Raw genomic sequence first — 22,995 nt, forward strand, 5'->3', positions numbered from 1 at the left:
GACCTGGGCCAGAGGGTGCCCTCGATCCCTTTAAAAGGAGATGCTGCCCCAGTTGGAGCAGCGGACCATGGAAGAAGAGGTGCTTTTTTTTTTTTTTTTTTTTTTTTTTTTTTTTTTTCGGAGCTGGGGACCAACCCAGGGCCTTGTGCTTGCTAGGCAAGTGCTCTACCACTGAACTAAATCCCCAACCCCAAAGAGGTGCTTTTTAATGTGCCAGTGTATTTTGAGATGATGAGAACTCCTGGCTCCACCCAGTGCAGCATGTGCCTGTGAGGTTAGACAAAGAGAAGGACTTTTCAGGAAGGAGGGTGGGAACAGCATCGGAGCACTGTTTTCGGTAGAGCAGACACTCAGCGCCTTGGACAGCAGGGACATTTCTAAAGTTGCAAACTTCAGAGACAAGGATCAAGGGCAAATGGGGGGATGAAAAGGCTCCGATTGGCTGCTGAGGGTGTGGGAAGGGTAGAAGGGGGTCAGGGGGGCACCTGGTCCGGGGCCCAGTGACTACCTTACTGATAGCCTCAAGGACAGGATCTGTGTGGTAGGGTGGGACCCAGGAGGGCAGCAGGGACAGGAACCCCTGTGAGAGGAGGGGAGGGGCCTTGATATCTCAGGTGTGGAAGGAGCAGGTTAAGTAAGGACAGATGGGAGCGCTGAACTAGGAGCACCGAACTGAGGCCAGGCGGGAGGACCAAGGCCTGAAACTGCCGGATAGCTGAGCTCTTGCGGGAAATCGGACTAGCCCCAGGCATCCTGGCCCGCCCCATGGACCGGACTGCCTGGCAAGAGGGCTTGTGCACTGAGACCCAGGGTCAGGCCCAGGGCCTTGTCTGGAGCTGAGGCCTCCGAAGGGGCTGGAATCTGTGAAGTGCGGTGGGTCAGACCCTCCGCGAGGATCCTGCTCCGGGAGGAGCAGTGGGAGGCGGGGCGGAGGGGGAGGGCTGGAGGAGGGGCCGGGCCTCTGTCCACCTCGTCAGTGCTGGTTGGAGGGACGAAGGGGCGCGGAGCCCGCCGAGCAGAGGGTTCCCACAGGCAGGCAGAGCCGGCTGCCATGGCGCTGGTGGGGCCTGTGATCTGGGGCTTTAGACGAGATGTCTACCTCCTGTTGCTTCTACTGCTGCTGTTGCTGCCGCCCTGGGTCCCGGCTGGTAAGTGAGGCTGGGCCTGGGGGTGAGTGTGGCTGGACTGGCCTGAGAGAGTGCTGGTGCTAGAGGGAAGAGTGTCCTGGGCCCTAGTACATGTGGGGACGGTGAGGGTGTTTAGAACTCACTTGGAGACCACGGGGTGTTCTGGTAGCTTCATACTGAGGAGTCTATGCAGTGGGGCCAGGAGGGTGAGGGCTGGTGCGGTCTGTGGAAGCCGGTCTGGGAGACCTGGCGTGGTGTGGTGTAGTGTGTTGAGGAAAAAGCTGGGAATCTTGGTGTGAGATGCCGGGCTAGATGGAAATGTGTGAATTGGAGAAGTTTCAGAAAACTCAGGCACTCGCCATAGAGTCTGCCGGAGTCATGTGTTGACCTGGGGTGCAGGTGCCGTGGAAAGTTGCCAGACGGCTGGAAGTTCTGTCTGAGGGGATTGAGTGTAGAGAGCTGTGTCCTCGCTGAACTGGCTGTAAGTTGTCCGGCATGTTCAACTCGCCTTTCCTGGCAACAGGAGGTGTGGGTGGGGGGTGGGGCCAGATTAGAATACGGGAGGGGGAAGAGAACCAGGATTGGGGAAAACCTTACCCACAACGCTCCCTTCTACGGGTCCTCTGCCAGCACTTGAGGGGCAACCAGTAGAGCTGTTCTGGGTCTTTGGGATGGCTAGGGATTCGGGATCGTATGTGTGTGCCCCCTGTAGCAGGTCTCTGGCATTCCTCAACTATGCTGGAAGGGCTCCCTGAAGCCAGCCCAGGCAGCCAGTGTGTTGGCTTTGTCCGAGTGCATTCAGCACTGAGCCTGGAATTCCTACTGGGGGGTCTGGAGGACGCTTTGGCTTGGTCGCTATAGTTACAAGGGCAGTGGGGAGGGCCCGGTTACTCCTGCAATCGGTGAACCCCACCAATGGCATCCCCCCTGCTTGCCTACCCAAGCATTTATTGCCTATTTCTCCGGGGAAAGAGGGTGGATGAGGACCCTCAGCACAGTGAGGACCCTGTGTTTTAGGGAGGAGGCTGATACCTGAGGTAAATGAGGGTGGCGGAACCAGGCAGTTCCAGGGTGTCTGTACAGTAAGGCATGAGGTTCTGGGCTGTGCAGTTTGGATCTGTTCCACGCACAGTACACAGATGCCCGTGACAGCTGCACAGATGTGTGGCGTGGACTAGGATACACATTACAACAGGGCAAGTGTCCACAGGCACATGCCAGGTCTCCCCTGGGAACTCACTGATAAACTTGCTAATGAACTACTGTGTATCACCACATACATAGCACATGCCTGCATGCACCAGTTGTGTACACACCAGCAGGCCTGCCTTGACTTTTATGCACTTACACGCAGGATTGTTCACACACATGGACCGTGAGGTGGGCAAACAGAACCCCAACAGCCTCTCTGGGGATCCCTGAAATGGGAGCTCTACAGACACTAGTACCCAGAGCTGACTGAGTTAATGGAGGTGCTGGGGACTTTGTGACTAATTTCCATCCCAGAGGAGATGAAAATTCTGGAGCCTCTGGACCAGACCCGATGCCCATCCCTGCCAGGCTCTGAACTGGGCCCCTCCATCCCAGCCACTCCACAGCAGAGGATTGCTGGTTGCTATGGAGAGGATGAGGCATCTTGGACTACAATGGAACCGCGTTGGGTTCTTCCCACCCCCACCCCTTCCCTGAACACCCAGGGAGCACAGTGCACAAAGGGGCAGCCAGTCTTCTCCAAACCTGGCCCCTCCTCCAACTTAAGGGGTGGGGCTGTAGGAGAGAAACAGGGAGGCTCCGGGGTTCCTGGGAAGGTTTGCTGATGCGTGATCGCACCAGCCGCTGTGTGGAGCAATTTTAACCCTCCCGGAAACCCCGGGGGAAGCTAGCTTTCTACCTCTCTGTTTACAGAACAGGTGGGCAAAGCCAATAGAAGGTCCCAACTTGTTTAGGGTCACAAGAGCAGTGCGCAGCGGCAGGGCTAGGATCGCAGCAGGAAGTGGTACTCTGGGTGGTTGGTTACAGTTCTTTGTACTTCTGTTAAGTTGGGCCATCATTCCTCCCGAGGATTGTTTCCGGACTGGATGCACTGATGCAGCGAATCTGTAGTGTAGAGGATGGGCAGGACTCTCTCAACACCAAGAGGACTGTATTATTGTGTATTATTACTATTATTATTATTATTATTTGTGCGTACATGTGTGAGTGTGTGTGAGCATGCCCACACACACAAATCCAAATTTGGAGGTCAGAGGGCAACTGTGGAACTGGTTCTCACCTGCCACCTTTACGTGGGTTCTGAGGGTCGGACTGAGGTCATCAGCTCTCCACGGCGAGTGCCAACAGCTGAAGAGACATCTCATTAGTCCTCAAGAAAACTTTAGACAGGAGCACATTAATAGTCACTAGGGAAACTGTTCACAGTACAAGTGGCAGGTTTCAACCCTCCCTGCAGGTCTTCCCTTCACTCAGATCTCTGAGACAGGGGACTAGCAACCCCAGTGTGTACCACGCTGGGCTCTGCATGGGAGCACTTATGTTCGCCATCACTGTTATTAAACTATGCCCAATGGCCTCAGGGGTGAGCATCTCTAAAAGTCTGTCTAGGCTTCTCTGCCCTCTGGGGTGTCTTTCCCTTTTCTAGATGAGTAGGAGTGTGTGTTGAGTGTCCCTTTGCTGCACTGTACCCCGTGGGTTTTATGTCAACTTGACACAAGCTAGAGTCATCAGAGGGAAGGTGCCTCTGAGACTCTGAGAAAATGGTTCTGTCAGATTGGGCTGTAGGCAGACTGCGGAGCACTTTCCTCATTAGTGATTGGTGGGGGCGGGGCCCAGCCCGTTGCCAGTGGTGTCACTCCTGGGCTGGTGGTCCTGAGTTCTATTAGAAAGCAGACTGAGCAAGCCATGGGAAGCAAGCCAGTAAGCAGCACCCTCCATGGCTTCTGCATCAGATTCCTGCCCTGTTTGAATTCCTGCCCCGACTTCTTCCAGTGATGAACAGTCATGTGGAAATATGAGCCAAATATACCCTTTCCTCCCCAGTTTGCTTTTCGTTGTGGCGCTTCATGGCGGCGGCAGCAGCAGCCCTGAGGCTGCTGAGGAACAGAGAAAGTGAGTAAACTCAGGTACTAACTAACTCAGGTAGAGTAGAGTTCCTAACCTGGGACTGGTGCTGCTAGGCTCAGGGTAGGCAGGGTGCTGCTCTCCCAGTATACCTTATATCTCATGCTTCCCAGGGTGCAACCCAGGGCCTCCTCATAAGCTAGGTAAGTGCTGTACCAGGAAGCCACACACCATTCCCTAGACCTCTAAGACGTTTCTGGTGAGGGGAGGAAGGGGCTGGGACATATTAGGTTGACAATTCTTTGACACACAATTTCACATGCTTCTGAAGATGCACATTTTCAGGATCTTTATGGTGGAAAGCAGTTTTTTTTTTTTTTTTTTTTTTAAAGTCCTCCCTTTCTAGCGTGAACCAAACCTTACCAAGATGGCAAAAGATGCCTGGCCCTAGTACACAGCACTCACGAGGTGAAGGTGACTTCAGGCAATGACTGCGTGTGTTATTTTCCCGCCTGAGAACAGGGTGGGGCAGGGCGCAGGTCGAAGGAAAGGGCCAGCATTCTGTGTCGGTGTCTGTTAATCTCTCCTCTGCCAGGTCAGCCCAGACAGTCTGAGAGGTCAGGAGGGATTTGTAAAGATAAGCAGTGGCCCCTTGTTGCCCTGGCGACAAAGCCCCGCCCCTCCAGCTAGTCCCTAGGGAGAACTCCTCCCCTCCCCTGCCCAATCTGCCTCCTGGGCTCACTGTGGGCTCTTCCGGCCACCCTGGAGTGCGGTGGGACTAGAAGTGAAGAGTCTCTGAGTTGTAAAACAGCAGATAAAACTGCGGACGTGACAGGTATCTGGGCAGTGAATGAAGGTCCTGGATTACGCAGTCTCTGTGCCTGTTTGTTCCCTCTCGCTTTGCTCACTCTAGAGGCGCCTTTCAAACCGTGGGCGGGGCTCTGTCTTGCTGGGATTCCTCACAGTAACAGCCCTCTGCTGGGCTCTGGGAGGACCCTTAGAGGAGCAAAGCCTTCTTCCCCCGATGCTGTGGCTACTAATATAGTAGGCTCAGAGCTAGGGGCCAAGCTCCAGGTTGTGGTAAGGGATTCCTTGGGCCACAGAGATAAGAATCCGTACTTTGACGGGATTACAATGGGAGCTGTTGGCATGGGGCCAGTAGTCAGGCGCTTTATAAAAGGAGTTAAAACCACTCTCCTCTTGGGGCCTTTTGGGCCAAGTGCCTCTGACCATCATGGCCACTGGCTCCCTGGATGTCAAGGCACCATATACATCATTTTGGGGCCCTTCACTATACTGAATCTGTCGGATGCTTCAAACCCTGCTTTTTCCTGATGGCGTTCCACCCACTTCCCGCAGCGGGTCCGGACCATCTTCCCATCTCCCAACAAATTGTCTTCTTATCCTCATAGGGCATCTATCCTGGGACACCCAGACTTCCCATTCTATCCAGTCACAGAAGCAGAAGGCCCCACCCACGGCAGGCCCCCTTTCCCATATGTTCAGGCTTGGCAGAGGGTTGTGAGCCCAGGGGCCTCTTAGCCAGAAAGTATCTCAGACTCCAGAACCTGACCTCCTATTTGGCTCTGGTAGATGCTAGGCCCCAGTGTGGAAGGAAGAACCCTGGACACTTGCGATGGCACTGCAGGGCCATGTCTCCCTGGGTCCACTATCCCCATGGCTTGCTGTCCTCCATCTTGCTTGAACCGCTGAGAAGCTCGGGGATCTGGCCGGCAGATGCCCTGCCCCGTGGAATGTGGATGACGCCTGAGAGGCTGCCAACCTTATCTGGAGGGAGGGGTCTTCACGGTCTGGGGGAAGGGAAGGTGCGGGGGTGGGGGTGGGGGTAGGGGGGCTGATGTTGCTCACTGCTCAGGTCTGGTTAGTGTCCGAATGACAACACGGAGGGGGGGGGAGGGTAGGTCCTGGAACTCCAGGTGGTGGGTAGAAGGGCTCCTCTCTCTCACATTTGTGTCTGGCACCTGAGGCTTTGAATCCTTCTTTTACTCAAAAGGAGGAGGGTGTTCAGTAGAAGCCTCTGACCCAAGGTCTCACAGGTCACTGTTCTCAGAGCTAGGTTTGGACTCAGGCCTGATAGTGACAAGGCTCTCAGGCTGGGCTGAAAGGAAGGAACTAGACTCACGGAATTTGTCTTCTAAGTCAACACCAAGTGCTCCAGGTGTGTAGACCCTGGTCAGGTACCAGTGTGTAGGTCCACTATACCTGCTTTGTCTCGGGTATTTGCTTGTGGGGGATGGTATGAGTGCTAGAGACCCTTTGGAAGTCCACATGCAAGCTGGCGAGAAGGCGGGACCAGGAGGGAGAAAGGCTGGGCCAGGTCCTGCCTTTGAAGTTGCCCATTCTTTCCCTGGGGCTGAGATGGGAGTCTCAGGTTTCAGTGAGGGATGGAGTTTCCAGACCCCCAGCGGGGGGTTGAGGTGGGTAGGAGCTGTTCCCTCTTTTGACTCCTCCACCACACTTCAGGCTGCTGAGGGGACACAGGCCTGCCGAATGGAGAGGCCTGGTGAGCTCCTCCCTGGTGTGGCTGGAACAACCTGGCATTGCCATCTATTCCTTGCTCATTTATCATGTGACCCCAGCAAGTCTTTACTTCTGTGAGCCTCTCCTGCTTGTCTGTAAAGAGAGCACAGGACCGTCTGCGCCTCCTAAGGGTGCTGTAGGGGGTTTGCTTGGGCAATATCTGTTGTTCCACCCACTATCCCTGCTCTGTAGACACAACTAAAACCTTCCGCAGGGCCGCAGGCTGTAGCTCGGATCAGAGAATGGCTGCCTTTCACCAAGGAAGCCCTGGGTTTGATTCCCCAGCACTCAGTAAACCTGGATCGGTAGTGTATGCCTGTAATCCCAGCACTTGGGAGGGGAGGCAGGAGGATCAGAAGTTTAAGGTCATCCTTGGATATATAGCAAGTCCCAGATCAGCTTGGATTACAAGGCAGCCCTTCTCGAAAATAAGCACAAAACAAGTCAATGGAACCGCCTCACTTGCAGGGGTAGATGTCTCCATTTGTGCTCAGCTTGTAGATGCCCTTGGTATGCACACGGGTTCTTGAACGTGGGCAGACCTGTGTTACTGTTAGGCTTGTGACTAACAGTTGGGGAAGAGTGTATCATGCAGAGCCTGCCTATATTGCCAAATTGTTTTCTTTTTTAACAGGGCTGGTTCCTTCAGAGACCCCAAGTGTCTGTGCCTCAGACCCATGTGCTCCAGGGACCAGGTGCCAGGCTACAGAAAGTGGTGGCTTTACCTGTGAGCCCTTAGAGCTTGGAGGCTGTGCTGCTCAACCGTGCCACCATGGTGCACTGTGTGTGCCCCAGGGCCCAGATCCTAACGGCTTCCGTTGCTACTGTGTGCCTGGATTCCAGGGACCCCACTGTGAACTGGACATCGATGAGTGTGCCTCCCGGCCTTGCCACCACGGGGGCACCTGCCGAAATCTGGCAGATCACTATGAGTGCCACTGCCCCCTCGGCTATGCAGGTAATAGTATAGTAGTGGTCACCTTGGAGGGCTGGACCGCGAGTGGGCGTGGGGCCCATCAGCATGGATGATTGATGCATTCCCGTTAAGCTGTGGCTCAAGTCTGGAGATGCCTCAGGCCAGCTGGCAGCTTTGTTAACCACTCTCAGGTTGGCCGCACGACTGTTGTTTCTTGGTTAACCTGGCAGGTGGGATCAGTGCCTGTACGTTTGAGTGTCAATGTGGGGCATCAGTTACTTGACAAATACTGCTCTTTGTCCCTGCCACAGAACCGAGTGTGGTCCCCACTTGGAGATGGGGAATGAGCCTCAAGCATCCCTTGCAGGGCACACCTGTCTGGTTTGGCTCTTACGAGGATGCTCAGATGGTTATCTCCAGCATTTCTTCAGTCTAGACCTGTGTCAAGCTGCTGTGTAGACCCTGTATGGCTCACCCGATGGGCCCTGGTATGGCTCAGGCTCAGGAGACCTCAGTCCTCTAGACATCCTGAATTCTGGCCCAGGATCCACTGGGATCCTTTCCTGTTTGCCATGGGGATGAGTCTGTAGCCATGCCTGTTCCCTAGAGAGGAACAGTGTAGACACGCGTGCTCAGAACCATGACCCACATGGACACGCATGGCTCTCCCAGGGAACACCTCACCCCAGTCCCTTCTATTTCTACATCTGCTTTCTAGGGCTGCCTAATGTGAGGAGGGAGGGGACAGCTGGGGACAGGTCCTCAAAGGATGTTCAATTCAGTGTAGTCTGGAGTCTGCAATGTAGATATACTGGGTTCTCCATCAACCCTTAATTTAGACATTGTGCTCAGACTGTGAGGCAGTTTGAAGTCCCCTCTGACTGGGGGCCAAGCTGCAGGAAGGACATGGAGGGATGAGATGGCACCATGGTGAGAGTTGATTAGGACCCTGGTCCCCGTGTCTTTCCTCCCTCAGGGACTGTAAGTCCCAGCCATTTGCATGTGTAGGGTAGCTCTAGGCGTGCTCTGACCACCTTGCTTATGTCTTCATCCGTGTGTCTGTCAGCAGGCATGAGAGCACGGTCTGTGCAGGATTCCGGCGAATGTGATGTGAGCAGGCAGCGTTGTGTGACTCATTTCCCTCCTGCTCACAGCAGGGTGGGGGAGTTGGATTCCAGGCCGCCTGGGCCTGGCTCTCCCTGGCACCGAGGATAGGAGTGGGACTGGAGGGTCACAGGAAGGAGGAGTCCTGAGGCTGGCCGGACCCGGGAAGCAGGGAGGGCTCCAGCTGGGGTCAGCTGGCTCCTGAGCCCCTGTGACAAAACCTACTTAGGTGGCAGGGGAAAGGCCATGGGCATCTACACCAACAGGATCTGTCTCATAAATCCGCACACCTGGAGATTCTCCATCCCCCTCTGTCTCCACCCGTATCCAGGGGAGGGCCAGTGTGGTCTCAGGGTTTCCCCAGAGGCATGGGGACAATTCCTAGGTAGAACGAGAGACTAATAGTTTTAAAGTCAAGTCAGCATAGGCATTGCTGACCCTACTCCAGTGTGTGCTGTCCAGAGTGGCCCTCTTCTATAAGGTCCCTTCCTCACATCAGCACAAAGCTACCAATGGGGCTTGGAGCCGCAGTGCTGAGCTGCAGTGTTGGTTACTCTTCCCATGGCTGTGGTTAACTATTAACGAGGAGCAAGAGAAGCAAGGAAAGGGATATTTGGACTGAAGAGATGGCTCAGTGGTTAAGAGCACTGGCTGCTCTTCCAGAGGTCCTGAGTTCAATTCCCAGCAACCACGTGGTGGCTCACAACCCTCTGTAATGAGATCTGATGCCCTCTTCTGGTGTGTTTGAAGACAACTACAGTGTACTTACATAATAAATAAATAAATAAATAAATAAATAAATAAATAAATAAATAAATAAAAGGAAAGGGATATTTGTGGGGATGCCGTCCAGCATGGCATGGACCACACAGCAGAAGGAACATGAGTCACCGTTACACTGTATCTTCTGATGCTGGTGCTCTGATTGCTTTCTTCCTTTTGTTTGTCTCTCCGCCGCCATTTCTATTCAATCCAGGATCCCAGTCCCGGGGAGGGTGCTCCCCAGACTCAGGGTGGATCTTCCTTCATTTGAACCCTCCTGTAAACTCCCTTACAGATAGAGCCGGAGCTGTGTCCCTTAGAGGATTCCAAATCTGGTCAAGGTGACTGACCACAAAGATCGACTATTATTATCCAACCAACAACTTATTATTATTATGTATTAAAGATTTATGTATTTTATGTATACAAGTATGCTGTCCCTGTCTTCAGACACACCAGAAGAGGGCACTGGATCCCATTACAGATGGTTATGAGCCACCATGTGGTGGCTGGGAACTGAACTCAGGACCTCTGAAAGAGCAGTCAGTGCTCTTAACCGCTGAGCCATCTCTCCAGCCCTAATTTTTTTTTCCAAGATTTTAATTATGTTATGTGTATGCAAGAGGGACCCTGGTGAGGGGATGGTAGGGATCCCATCTGAACATCTTCATGAAAGCTAAACGAAGTGCTCGCTTCGGCAGCACATATACTAATATTGGAACGATACAGAGAAGATTAGCATGGCCCCTGCGCAAAGAGGACACGCAAATTCATGAAGCGTTCCATATTTAAAAAGAAAGAAAGAAAGAAAGAAAGAAAGAAGGAAAGAAAGAAAGGAAAGAAGCAAGCTAAACGAAGCAGGTCTGCTCTTAGGGCAGGTGTGAACTGCGTAAAGTAGGTGCCAGGAACAGAACTCGGGTCCTCTGGAAGAGCAGGAAGCTCTCTTTATGGCTGAGCCTGACCTCTCCTGATGAGCAGGAGTCTGATCCGGCTCTAGTACCTGATGCCCTCATGCCTTTCTTCCCCACTCTCCCAGGTTCTGTCTTTTCTCCATCTTTCCCCCAGGGCATTCTGCCTCTGCCTCAAGACCGGTGCCACCAACTGTCATGATTGGCTTTATCTCAGTTTCCAAAAAGCTGTTCCTGAGGTAGCCTCTGCTCCACCCATTCCCAGCTCTCTAGAACAGACCCTGGCTCCTGTCCTCAGAGGATCCAGTTGTATCTCTTATGGAGGTCACATTATTAAATAGTAGCCCTTTTCGGGTCCACCCGCGGCGAGGCTCTCAGGGCAAGGGGAGTCTTCTTGTTTCTACCCGGCTGCCTGGGTCTATGAGCAGCACTTCCTCTGAAAGAGCGAGGCATATGGGTAACTGGAACAGATTGGGGCTGGTGGTTGGGCTCCTTTTGCCCCTCTAGATGTGGTCTCCGTGTCTCTTGTCTCTGTCCAGGCGTGACCTGTGAGGCCGAGGTGGACGAGTGCTCATCAGCGCCCTGCCTGCACGGAGGCTCGTGCCTGGACGGTGTGGGCTCCTACCGCTGTGTGTGCGCACCGGGATACGCCGGCGCGAGCTGTCAGCTGGACGTGGACGAGTGCCAGAGCCAGCCGTGCGAGCACGGTGGCGTGTGTCACGACCTGGTCAACGGGTGAGCCCTTGGCGGGGTTCCCTGGCTGAGGGGAGGTGGGCTGCGGGATGGGCACCCGCTCAGCTCCCGCCCGCCCACGCCAGTTTCCGGTGCGACTGTGCGGACACGGGTTACGAAGGCGCGCGCTGTGAGCAGGAGGTGCTGGAGTGCGCCTCTGCGCCCTGCGTGCACAACGCATCCTGCCTCGACGGCTTCCGGAGCTTCCGCTGCCTCTGCTGGCCAGGTGTGTGTGTGCGCCTGCCCTCCCCCACTGTGTTTTGTGTGTGTGTGTGTGTGTGTGTGTGTGTGTGTGTGTGTGTGTGTGTGTGTGTGTGTGTGTGGGGGGGTGTGAGAGAGGGAGGGCGGGAGGGAGAGGGAGGGGGAGGGAGGGAGGGAGAGAGAGAGGACAGTTTGGCCCCTCTGAGACCTGCACGTGCAACCTACTTGTGTGAGTCACAGTTTCCTGATCTGCAAACAGGGTTGCTAACAGCACCTGCCCCTTGGGTTGTACCAATTGGGAGCTAGCTATTACTAGTCCCTATCGTCCCTCTGTCAATATTCGCATCCTGATGTCTCTGTTGGGCCCTGGGTTGGCTTGGGTCATGGAGGGGAACTGCTTAGACACTTGTGTTTCCTGACATATTTTCTTCATGTGTGCCCCAGGCTTCAGCGGAGAGCGGTGCGAAGTGGATGAGGATGAGTGTGCATCGGATCCCTGTCATAATGGGGGCCGGTGCTTGCAGCGCTCTGACCCGACCTTGTATGGGGGTGTTCAGGCCATCTTCCCCGGAGCCTTCAGCTTCAGCCAAGCCGCTGGCTTCCTTTGCAGCTGTCGTCCGGGCTTTGCTGGTGAGTTACCTGCTGGAGAGCAGGGTCTAGAGCCCCAAGGATGGATCCAGCCTGGCCAATACCCTCCTCTCTCTTTCTCTCTGGGTTTCAATCTCCCTCGTTGTAAAACGGACCCTTTCGGATCTGGTCTGGCTCTGAGGGTACAGGCAGCAGTCACAGCTGAGCCTTCTTAACAGGGGATGACTGCAGCGTGGACGTGAATGAGTGTGCCTCAGAGCCATGTCTCAACGGAGGTAGCTGCCAGGACCTGCCCAATGGTTTCCAGTGCTACTGCCAGGATGGATACACAGGTGCTCAGCTGGGGTGGCTCTGGCACGGAGGTGATGCATACGGGAAATGAGGCTAAAGGTGGCCGTGGTGGCACAGGTGACAGCTGAAGGGTGTGTGTGTGTGTGTGTGTGTGTGTGTGTGTGTGTGTGTGTGTGTGTGAATGCTGAGCTAGAATCCCACCTGAGGGGGAGAAACCGGTCAGTTTGAGTACAGTCAGGAGGGAAGCGTGGAGTGGGTGGTACTGAGGCTGCCCGGTGATCCTCTGCCCCTGGGGAATGTTGGCTGGTGACTTCCGCCCTGTAAGTCCTGAATGTCTGTGAAGCCAGAGCCAGCTGTGGGGACAAGGGACTAACCCGAGAGGCCTGGACTGGAGTTGGAACTGAGGCTCATATATGGATGTATGGTGGCTAGGGCCCTGAACCCTGCTATTAACTCAAAGAGGGACAGAGCCTCAGTTTAAGACAGGAGGAGGCAACACTGTGTGCAGGTGCATGGCTTCAGAAGGGCTTGCTTTGGCTCTGGGGAGCTGTCAGAGGCTGGAGTGTGAAAGTTCTCTCTGCTAAAACACCCGGGAACTGCGCACAGACTTTCCCTCTCTGGGGTCCCTGCCCCCACTGGAATGTAGGTAGCACTCCCCCACATGCCGACATTCCTGCCGGGCACACATGGTCTCTTTTCCCTGCAGGTTTCTGGAGGCAGGCGAGTTCCTTTGCTTGAGGAAGGGACTGGAGATACATTCCCTTCCTCCTGTCTGGGCCACTCAAACATATTGGGTATCAAAGCCCCCCATGTTGGGAGGCCCATGTCCTATTCACTGTTCCTATTGCTTGAGTCCCTTCCTTACACGTCCTCCCACAATGGCCGGCTCCTCCATAGTCTCACAAGAAAGGGTTTACCATCCCCACCATGGACATGGTAGTGAAGCCTGGAGAGGGTGTCATGAACAGTGTCTAGATCTAGTGGGAGCCTAGATCCTTTCCAGTTACACAGTTAGTCACAGGGAGGGAGAGCTCTGAGTTCAGAGTCCTGGAGGAGAGATCCTAGCTGAGAGCCCAGCCTCCCTTGAGACACCAGAAGGCTGTGGACCGGAAGGTCAACCTGGCATTCCTGAGTTGGCTCAGAAGGACTCAGGCAGGCCAGACTGGGAGCCCTGTTCCTAAGCCTTGCTGCATCTGTAGGTGACCATGGGGCTGTGGGTGCTGGGACCTTTTCTGGGGAGCCTGTGGCTCCTAGCAGGTAGGAGGATTGGGGCCTCTCAAAGGAAGAGTTGGCAGTGGGTGCCCGATGGTTGTGAGGAGGAAGGTAGAGGTGTGTGGTCTGACCTGGCCTAATGGACTCCTGGGCCTGTGTCTCTACAGCTGAGGCATGGGGTGAGGATGGCCTCGGCTGTGTTGTGGAGGCTCTGGCTGAACTGGGGTTGCTTTTTGGCCTTTTGATCATGAAAGGGAAGATGGGGTGACACCTTCCCAGGCAGTGTCCTTGGACAGAAGGCAGGGTAGAGGGACTGAGGAGTGAGCCCTGGGGTGCTCAGTGAGTTCCAGGTGAATCCCTGTGGTTGGTCCACGTCTACAAGGACTCTGCCAGGCCCTTTCACTGGGTACCAAGGACAGATTCAGGCTCCAGAGGGAAACCATAGCTGAGTAAACATATGCTCAATAAAGGTTTCTAGGGAGCCCTGTCTGGGTGATGGCGGGTTTGGGTCTTTGAGCTGATCAAGCCCTGAACTTGCTATTATTCCAAGTATTTCCTGGAAAGTCATACCTCAGCTTCTCTTACTATTTTCAAACTCCTCCTCATCCTGCATAGCCCCCAGAGGGCTCCAACTTTATACTGTAAGGGGTTTGCAGGTGAGTGGCTGGGTCATATGCAGCAGAGGTGTATAGCCAGGTGACACCTTGGAAAGAGACCTCTGGTTACTCTGGAGATGGATGGGGAGAAATTTCTGAAGGCAGCTGACCTGGAGGCAAAGCAAGAGGCACGGCGTGGAGCCAGGCAGTGCTTCCCTGAGTCAGACCCACGTGGCATGGAGACTTTTCAGACATGGTCAGGGAAGGGAACCCCGGGGGACCTGGTGTGTAGGTGCCGAGGTCAGCAGCACCATGAGACATGTGAGTTCTGGTTGGAGACTGTGGCTCTGGCATGGTGTACTGACCCTTGCTTGGCTGATCTCTCCCCTTTAGGACTGACATGTCAGGAGGATACGGACGAGTGCCAGTCGGAACCGTGCCTGCACGGTGGGACCTGCAGCGACACTGTAGCAGGCTACATCTGCCAGTGCCCCGAGGCCTGGGGTGGACATGACTGTTCTGTGCAGCTCACAGGCTGCCAGGGCCACGCCTGCCCACTGGCTGCCACCTGCATCCCCACCTTCAAGTCTGGTTTCCACAGTTACATCTGCCGTTGCCTGCCTGGGACCTATGGGTCTTTCTGTGACCAGAATACCACTTTCTCGGTTGTGTCTGGGAGTTCCGTGTGGGGAATGGTGCCAGCTGGTGCCTCCCTGGCTTTTGCACTGAGATTTCGTACCACCCTGCTTGCTGGAGCCCTGGCTACTCTTAAGGACACACGGGACAGCTTGGAGCTGGTTCTGGTGGGGGCCATGCTCCAAGCCACACTCTGGAGACGTGGCACTGCTGACCTTGTCCTTACACTGCCAGACCTAGCCTTGAATGACGGGCATTGGCACCAGGTGGAAGTGACACTCCGCCTGGGAACCCTGGAGCTGCGGCTCTGGCATGAGGGCTGCCCTGGCCAGCTCTGTGTGGCCTCTGGCACTGTGGCTACAGATCCTACAGCCTCGGTGGCTTCTGGGTCTCCGGAGCCCCACTCCATCCATTTGGGCGGCAGGGCCTTTGCAGGCTGCTTCCAGGATGTGCGTGTGGAAGGGCACCTTCTGCTGCCTGAGGAGCTCAAGGGAAGTGTGCTCCTGGGTTGTGAGCGCACAGAGCCTTGCCAACCTCTGCCCTGTGCCAATGGAGGGGCCTGTGTGGACCTGTGGACTGACTTCCGCTGCGACTGCCCGAGACCTTACCATGGGTCCAAGTGCACTGATGGTGAGGGGTTATGGGGTGGGGAGGTGGCATTAATGCTGAGCCCCTAAGCCTGCTGGCCTCACCTCATTGCCGTTTCTCCCTGCAGAGGTTCCTGCTGCCACCTTTGGCTTGGGCGGTGTCATGAGCTCAGCCACCTTCCTGCTCCACCAGATGCTAGGCCCAAACCTCACCGTGTCGTTTTTCCTCCGCACCCGTGAGCCCGCCGGCCTGTTGCTCCAGTTTGCCAATGACTCAGTTGCTAGCCTAACTGTGTCCCTGAGTGAGGGCCAGATCCGGGCTGAGGTGCTGGGTCACCCTGCTGTGATCCTCCCTGGGCGCCGGGATGATGGACTCCGTCACCAAGTGACGCTCAGCTTTGGGCCTGACCAGCTCCAGGACCTGGGCCAGTGGCTGTATGTGGGTGGGAGGCGCTACCCTGACGATACCCAGCCCTGGGGTGGGCCCTTCCGAGGCTGTCTCCAGGACCTACAACTCAACGGCATCCACCTCCCCTTCTTCCCTTCTCCCATGGAGAACTCAAGTTGGCCCAGTGAGCTGGAAGCTGGTCAGTCCTCCAACCTCACCCAGGGCTGTGTCTCTGAGGACACGTGCAATGTGAGTGCCTGCGAGAGGGTCCCAAGCTGGGATCTGTGCTAAGACATAGGGCGAGCTGAGGCGCAAGACAGCCACACGAGCCGCTCACATTCCTGTCACCAGAGTGGCAGCACAGGAGTACCCCATCTCCTCCCTGTCCAGTTGCTTTTCCTTCCTAAGGTCCCCTTTGTGTCAGTCTCAGGTGACATCCTGACCTAGACAGAGGATGTGCCCCGGCCTTTTCTCAGCTGCCACTTAGAGGAAAGAGGCAAGGAGGCGCATCAGCTGCGATAACCTAGTACAAACTAGGCTAGCGCTTCAGTGGCCGGGCCCTCAGGCGAGTGGCTTCACCTCTGTGGGCCTACCATCTCGTCTGCGATGTAGGGGCAATGACCACTTTCCCTCGACTCTGTGATGAGGTCTTGGGGGTGGGGTGCTGCTTTACGAGTGCTCATTGGTGTCCTGACTCTTCCACAGCCCAATCCCTGTTTCAATGGTGGAACATGCCACATCACCTGGAATGACTTCTACTGCACTTGCCCTGACAACTTCACGGGGCCCACCTGTGCCCAGCAGCGATGGTGCCCCAGGCAGCCATGCCTGCCGCCTGCCACCTGTGAGGAGGTTCCAGATGGCTTTGTGTGTGAGTTTGTGTCCTGGGTTCTGGGTACTGTAGATGGTTAGAGATCCCTTAGGGTTTACAGGATGTTGGGTGGTGGATCAGTAATGCCACCATCCCCAATATGGAGGGCCACTGCATTCTGAGAAACATGGGAGGGGTGCGGGGTGGGGGGCTGAGCATATGCTGGGGTTTCCAAGGCAACTTCAAGGAAGCCACAGGAGAGGCAGGTTAGAAGGAGTGTGTGGCATGCAGGAGGTTTTAAAGTTCTTAGGACAGCTGAAACACAGATCATGGGAAGTGCACGCAGGAGAAGATGGTGGGGGTTTTGAAGCCCTTCAAGCAGCTCAGAGACCAAGGGGCTCACGCTGCTTAGGCTAGCCGTGAACTCACCATGTAGCATGAACTTGCCATGATTTGAACTTGTGCTTCTCCTGCCTTAACTTCCCCAGTTCAGGGACTACAGATATAGGCCCCTATGCCCAATTTGCTGGGTGCTAGGAGTGGAACCCAAAGCCTCCCACATGCTAGGTAGTCTACCAGCAGAGCTACACTGCCAGCCTTACAGAGGGCAAGGGGGAGAAGGATGTGTGTGACTGGACCTGCACCTGTATGCAGTGAAGAGCGAGCCTCCTTCAGGGAGGAAAGGAACAGGCTAGATTTGTGAGGGGTTAATATTAATATGTCTAGGGCCTTCAGGGTAGCAGGTATTGTGGTCCCCTTAGGACCACCCCGGAACTGATTCCCTCCAGGTGGAGAATGCATAAGGGGTGGAAGAGGGAGCTGCAGTTTCTGAGATCAGGTGACAGGTGGGTGCCTGCTCTGGTCAACAGTTGTGGATCAAGGACCCTACCACCTGCACGCTTGGTGTAGAGGTCTGGCAGGTCATTTCCCAGTGGCTCTCTCTCTCTGCAGGTGTGGCCGAAGCCACGTTCCGCGAGGGCCCTCCTGCTGTGTTCACAGGCCACAACGTGTCCTCATCGCGCGCGCTCAGCGGGCTCACCCTGGCCTTCCGCACACGCGACCTGGAGGCTGGGCTGCTGCGCGCTGCCTCCGCCGCGGGCGCCCACTCCAATATCTGGCTGGCGGTGCGCAATGGCTCGCTGGCAGTAGATGTGGCGGGCTCGGTGCTGCCGGCGCCCGGGCCGCGCGTGGCTGACGGTGCCTGGCATCGCGTGCGCCTAGCCCGGGAGTTTCCACAGGCCGCCGCCTCACGCTGGCTGCTGTGGCTGGACGGCGCGGCGACACCCGTGGCTTTGCACGGCTTGGGCGGCGACCTGGGTTTCCTTCAGGGCCCGGGTGCCGTGCCTCTGCTACTGGCCGAGAACTTCACCGGCTGCCTGGGCCGCGTGGCGCTCGGCGACCTCCCCTTACCCTTGGCGCCACCGCGGTCCGGCGCGATGTCTGGGGCACGCGAGCACTTCATGGCTTGGCCTGGGTCTCCGCCGGCCGTGAGCCTCGGCTGCCGGGGCGGGCCAGTATGCACGCCCTCGCCCTGCCTGCACGGCGGTGCCTGCCTCGACCTCTTCGACGTCTTTGCTTGTTCCTGCGGCCCCGCCTGGGAAGGACCCCGCTGCGAGATCCACGCTGATCCATGTCGCTCATCGCCCTGTGTCCGGGGCCAATGCAACACGCGCCCAGACGGCCGCTTCGAGTGTCGGTGCCCTCCGGGCTTCTCCGGCCCGCGCTGCAGGTGCGGCAGGCAAGGGGACTTGACCTGTGGATAGCTGTGGCAGTGGGTACTGCTGACTGCTGATTTATCATGGGTAGTTTGGAGGGAATAAGTTCTCCGTAGCTAGTTCAGTTTGGTGCCCATAAAGATAAACTACTATGGGTTAAAATTTGAATTTCAGGACAACATTATGGTTTGGGGAGAATTAGGACAGAACTAGTCAGGGAGCATGATTTTGGAGCCTTGCAACAAGCTACCTTAATGATGTTGCTTTTGCAACTCCCCCATTTCCTTCTGGTCCAGAGCTGTCTAGCCCTGGTCTATCTCTCCTCCCTCCTCCAGTTTAGGAACTGTTTTGCACTGCCCTTTAATGTCAGCACTTATCAAAGGCCTCAGCTTTTGTGGGGTTGTGGGGCGGGGGGATAGCAGAATGACAGCCCTGTATTCCTTTGCTTCCTGGGGAAGGCTGCTGCACGATGGCCAGCTCCCAGCACCTCACCGGCCTTTCATTTCTCTGCAGGTTGCCTACCTTGCCTCAGGGATGTAGCCTCAACTCCACCTGCAAGGATGGTGCCCCTTGTGGGGGTGGCCCCTTAGGCACTAACTGCAGTTGCCAGGAAGGCCTTGCTGGCCTCAGGTGGGTCTGGAGACCAGGGCCTGGGCTGTTGATTTGGAGCTTGCCCCTGGGATTCCCAGCCTGGGCCAGGGCAATGAGGTCCTCCTTGTCTTGTTCCTCATTGACTTCAGTGCCAGATGATCCACCAGTGTCTTTGGTTCTGCGACTTCCAAGAAAGACCATTATCTGTTGGGCAGTAGTTTTCTTTTTTTTTCTTCCTCTTTTTGTTTTTTGTCTGTTTGTTTTTGAGGCAGGGTTTCACTATGTAGCTGGCTGTCCCTGGAGCTTACTCTGTAGACTAGGCTGGCCTCAAACTCAGAGATCCATCTTCCTCCACCTCCCAAGTCCTGGAATTGAAGGCATGCACCATGGCTGCCAGCGCCCACCCAGTTTCTTAAAGCCCTTTCTTTAGTCCTCAATGGACATGGACAAAATGCAACTTCTGGGCCCCTAGGAGGTGCAGTTGGCATCCCTGTTCTGCAGCATCACCCCCTCCCACCTTCTCCCCTCCCCCCACTTATCATGGAGTAGGAGCCTTCTCAGCTGTGAACACTGGGCCCAGCTGAGTGGGTAGGTGATGGAAATCACCTTCAGCTCTGGTCACCTGGCAAGGCCAAGCCAAGCTGGATAAACTTTGATGCTGGAGGGGGAACAACGGCTAGGGGAATGGGAGGCAGCTGTGGGTGGGAGGACTTTGCCTTCTCAGCCACTGTCTCTTCCAGATGTCAGAGTCTTGACCAACCCTGTGAAGCCAGTCCTTGCTTGAATGGGGGCACCTGCCGGGTGGCCAGTGGCATATTTGAATGTACTTGCAGTGCAGGATTCTCTGGCCAGTTCTGTGAAGTGGTGGTGAGTGGTACCCAGGGCTGGGCGGCTAGGCTTCTTTCGACAGTGGGCAGGGAGGGCATGGCCCCTGTGGACTTAACAGTGGATAAGCTTTGTTGAGGGTGGGGAGAGGATACTTAGGCCCCTTCTAGTACCCCATGTAAGAGTTATTTTCATCTCAGGGAGAGCTTAGGGAGCCCCCATCCACCACACACAGTCTGGAGCTTCCCAATGGTATCCAGGGTAGTGGCAGTGGGGACAGGTTGGGATCTTCCAAGTGTACTCTGGGACTGGCTTCCAAGACTAAAAGAACATGGAGTGTGTAGTCAGTGTCCTTGGGTTCCAGAAGCACATCAGTCTTGGGCACTGTAGGTATCCCTCACCCCAAGGAGGCTCAGCACAGAGCTTTAGAGAGGCTGTGAGCCCATGGTGGGGGTTGTGAAAGGACAACCCTGGCAGGGTGGCTGTAAGCAAGGAGTCCCCTTTGCTTCTGGGAAGAGCTCCTGGCAAGGTGAACCTGTAGGCTTTGCCTCCTCACCTGCCCACTATCACCTTATAGCTTTGGGGCCCCCTTCTTCAGGGCTGAATGCCAAGATTGGGTAAGCAAGTGGCAGACAGTAGTAGCAGAAAAGCCCAATACGTAGGGAAAAGCCTGGTGAATGGGAGACCCTGATGTTTGGATTGCTGGGGTTCTCAGTCTGGGACTTGGAACCTTTAATGGGACACCCTGGGACTTTGTGACTGGAAATGGAGAAAAGCTGCCCTTACCCCCAAACCAGGCTGTCAGAACAGCAGGCAGGCAGGCAGGCAGGCAGGCAGGACATAGTGAATTCGGTCTTTCCTTATCATTAGTGGGCTCAGTTCACTCCAGCTCTGCTCTCTGTTCCTGCTTTACTTCAGCTGACTGTTGTTGACTTCTTGTGACAACCCTCACAGGAACTCCTGGAATGTCCACTGTTTACCCCCCTAGCCAGGGCTATGCCACACTCCCTAGCATTGGCTGGGACAGGTGGCTTCTTAGCTTCTTTGCTTGGACATCTCAGGGGCTGACTCACTAACTCTGGGAGACTTCCCTGAGTTTTCTTGTCTCCCATCTATTGCAGAAAACCCTGCCTCTGCCTCTGCCATTCCCACTGCTGGAGGTAGCAGTGCCTGCAGCCTGTGCCTGCCTCCTCCTCCTCCTCCTGGGCCTCCTCTCAGGAATTCTGGCTGCCAGAAAGCGCCGCCAGTCTGAGGGCACTTACAGCCCAAGTCAGCAGGAGGTAGCTGGGGCTCGCCTGGAGATGGACAGTGTCCTTAAGGTGCCACCAGAGGAGAGACTTATCTAGGCTTGCCTGGCTGCTGTGTCCTGAAGGCCCTACAGGGTCACCGCAGAACTTCTACCTGGAGACCCAAGGAGACTGTTTCCAGAGATGGGACATCCACAGGATGTGCCCCCGTGGCTGGCAGCCCTTGCCCTGTCCATCCATGGACTCAGGAAGTGGGGAACAACTCAGGGACGCAGAGAAGGCTGTGAGGATGCACCTCTCTGACCTGCTGGGCTGTATACAGGGCACACGTGGGTGCCCATGGTATGACAGGGTGTGTGCGTGTGTGTGTGCATCTTTCTGTTTGGGGAAGAAAGGAGAGGAAGAAAGAGAATATACATGGGGATGTAATGTGTTATGACTGTGGTAAGAGCTTCATGTCTGGGAACAACCCAGATGGATACCTCTGAGACAGGGGCAGCCCAAGGCTGCACGTTCTCTCGCACTGAACTGGCCACAGCTTACCCAAGCACCCAGACTTTGGTCTTGACATCTTGTTCTCCAAGGACAGCCCTTATCCTGGAGAAGCTGGGAAATAGAGGAGTATCCTTGGTTTCCAGAACAAAAGCCCTTTGGGGTAGATCTGACTTGACAGTGCTATGGCCATGGCTGTAGGGCAGGTCTGCAGGAACCATGGAGCAGCTGCCCTGGGCTGTCCTGCCTGCTGTGGGCACTTGCTGGAGTGGAGCAACCTGTCTGCCTACCTCACGAGGCTATTCTGAGGATCCGAGAGACAAACAGGCAGAAAACTTCAGAAGTCATTAAAATTCCAGTCTGATGGAAAGAACTGGTGCCCTTTTGGGTGTTGGAAAGTGGCTCACCTGCCTAGAGTTGAAAGGGCTTCTTGGGACCTTGGAAAAGAGGCCAGAGGGGCAGAAGGATGGAGATGTCCTTCTCCCCTGTCCCTGGCCCCTGCAGACTCACCACCTTGTGGTTCTCCAGTGCAGGCTACCCCTTTGCCTGCAGTTCTGTTGCCAAGGAAGACCTCCGTTGTGTGCCTAACAGCAGTACCCGGCAGATGGACCGCAGGCAGCTTCTGCACTGGTGCTCGTCCTGTGACTACTCAGTGTGCTTGACTTCTGATACCCCCTGCCCCAGGCACTGGCCTGCAGCTTTAGCCTCCCTTGAACCTCCCAGAACCCTCTGACTTGGAGAGTTGTCCTTTGTCTTCCTTGTTTACCAGGAGTTCCATGTGCAAATGCCAAGTGACTTTTACACATGGAAGCTGGCTGTTTCGAGGTTTCAGCCGCCTCAGAAGGCAGACTTGGGCTTTGATATGAGACCCTGGATGCTAAGCTAGGAGGCCTGCTTGGTTCTTACCCTGTAGTGGTGGGACCACTTCGCCATCAGCTGTCTCCATGTCCCTTGGGAGAGGGAAGAGGAAACAGGCTCCTGGGTGAACTGTTGCAGTTGCCAGCTCCCAAGATGTTTCCTGTGGAATGCCAACTCGATGAAACATTCCAGTTCCACGTCAGTGTCACCAATGTGGCCTACACAAGCACTCACTTGGGGTAGATGCTGTTCTTGCTGATATGGGGGAGGGGTGGAACTTGTTTCTTCGTGTAGTCCTGCTCCCTGCTCATCTATAATCCCTCACTGGGAGGGATGGTGGCTCAGAGCCTCAGGTATGCATAGGCTGGAGTGCAGTGGCCTCTACTTCTGCAGGATGGCTGGTGGAGATGAGTACCTGCTCAGGCTCCCATGCCCAGAACTCCTCTGCCCAGTTTCAGTGACCACATCTAGAGGTCATCGTTGGGACAGCAGCTTCTACCCGGTGAGATGGACAGGTGATAACAAACATGTGCAGTGGGCCACAGGTGTCTGCTGCTTCCTGGGCTGCCCCACGCCTCGTCACCTTACTGCCCACTGCCTCATCCTGTGTGGAGCCCAGAGTTTGCGGGGGTGGAGGAAGTGGAGCTGAGACCCGTCCTGGAACACCAGGACGCCAGGCTTCCCATGACCCAGGAGAGACTGCTCTCTAGTGGCTGAGCACACCAAGACAGAGCCCTGGGCGGGATGGGGGGTCTCTGGCCTAGGCCTCAGGGACCCATAAACAACCTCTCAGACACAGAGAGGGTCCCT

The 22,995-nt window shown here is 55.6% G+C and overlaps 1 protein-coding gene and 1 non-coding gene across 2 annotated transcripts; both read left to right on the forward strand.

Annotated features, from left to right (window-relative positions):
* The first annotated feature begins 1,032 nt into the window (after positions 1-1,032).
* Positions 1,033-22,623, forward strand: Crb2 (crumbs cell polarity complex component 2). Its single transcript, XM_032903213.1, has 13 exons — positions 1,033-1,148; positions 7,360-7,683; positions 10,955-11,150; positions 11,234-11,373; positions 11,793-11,978; positions 12,155-12,268; positions 14,429-15,301; positions 15,387-15,895; positions 16,352-16,517; positions 17,409-18,186; positions 18,686-18,802; positions 19,504-19,630; positions 20,710-22,623. The coding sequence occupies exons 1-13, from the start codon at positions 1,052-1,054 to the stop codon at positions 20,932-20,934; spliced, it is 3,852 nt and encodes a 1,283-aa protein (XP_032759104.1). The 5' UTR covers positions 1,033-1,051; the 3' UTR covers positions 20,935-22,623.
* Positions 10,193-10,299, forward strand: LOC116902461. Its single transcript, XR_004388080.1, has one exon. It is a non-coding gene; the product is annotated as a U6 spliceosomal RNA (small nuclear RNA).
* Positions 22,624-22,995: the final 372 nt, after the last annotated feature.

Source organism: Rattus rattus, chromosome 5 (genome assembly GCF_011064425.1).
Source record: "Rattus rattus isolate New Zealand chromosome 5, Rrattus_CSIRO_v1, whole genome shotgun sequence".
Taxonomy (NCBI): Eukaryota; Metazoa; Chordata; class Mammalia; order Rodentia; family Muridae; genus Rattus; species Rattus rattus.

Excerpts from the sequence above, each read along its gene's own strand:
- Crb2 (XM_032903213.1), top strand. The coding sequence starts at position 1,052 with ATGGCGCTGGTGGGGCCTGTGATCTGGGGCTTTAGACGAGATGTCTAC. Across the intron at positions 11,151-11,233 it reads TGTCACGACCTGGTCAACGG|TTTCCGGTGCGACTGTGCGG; the intron begins GTGAGCCCTTGG and ends CGCCCACGCCAG. Across the intron at positions 18,187-18,685 it reads TTCTCCGGCCCGCGCTGCAG|GTTGCCTACCTTGCCTCAGG; the intron begins GTGCGGCAGGCA and ends ATTTCTCTGCAG.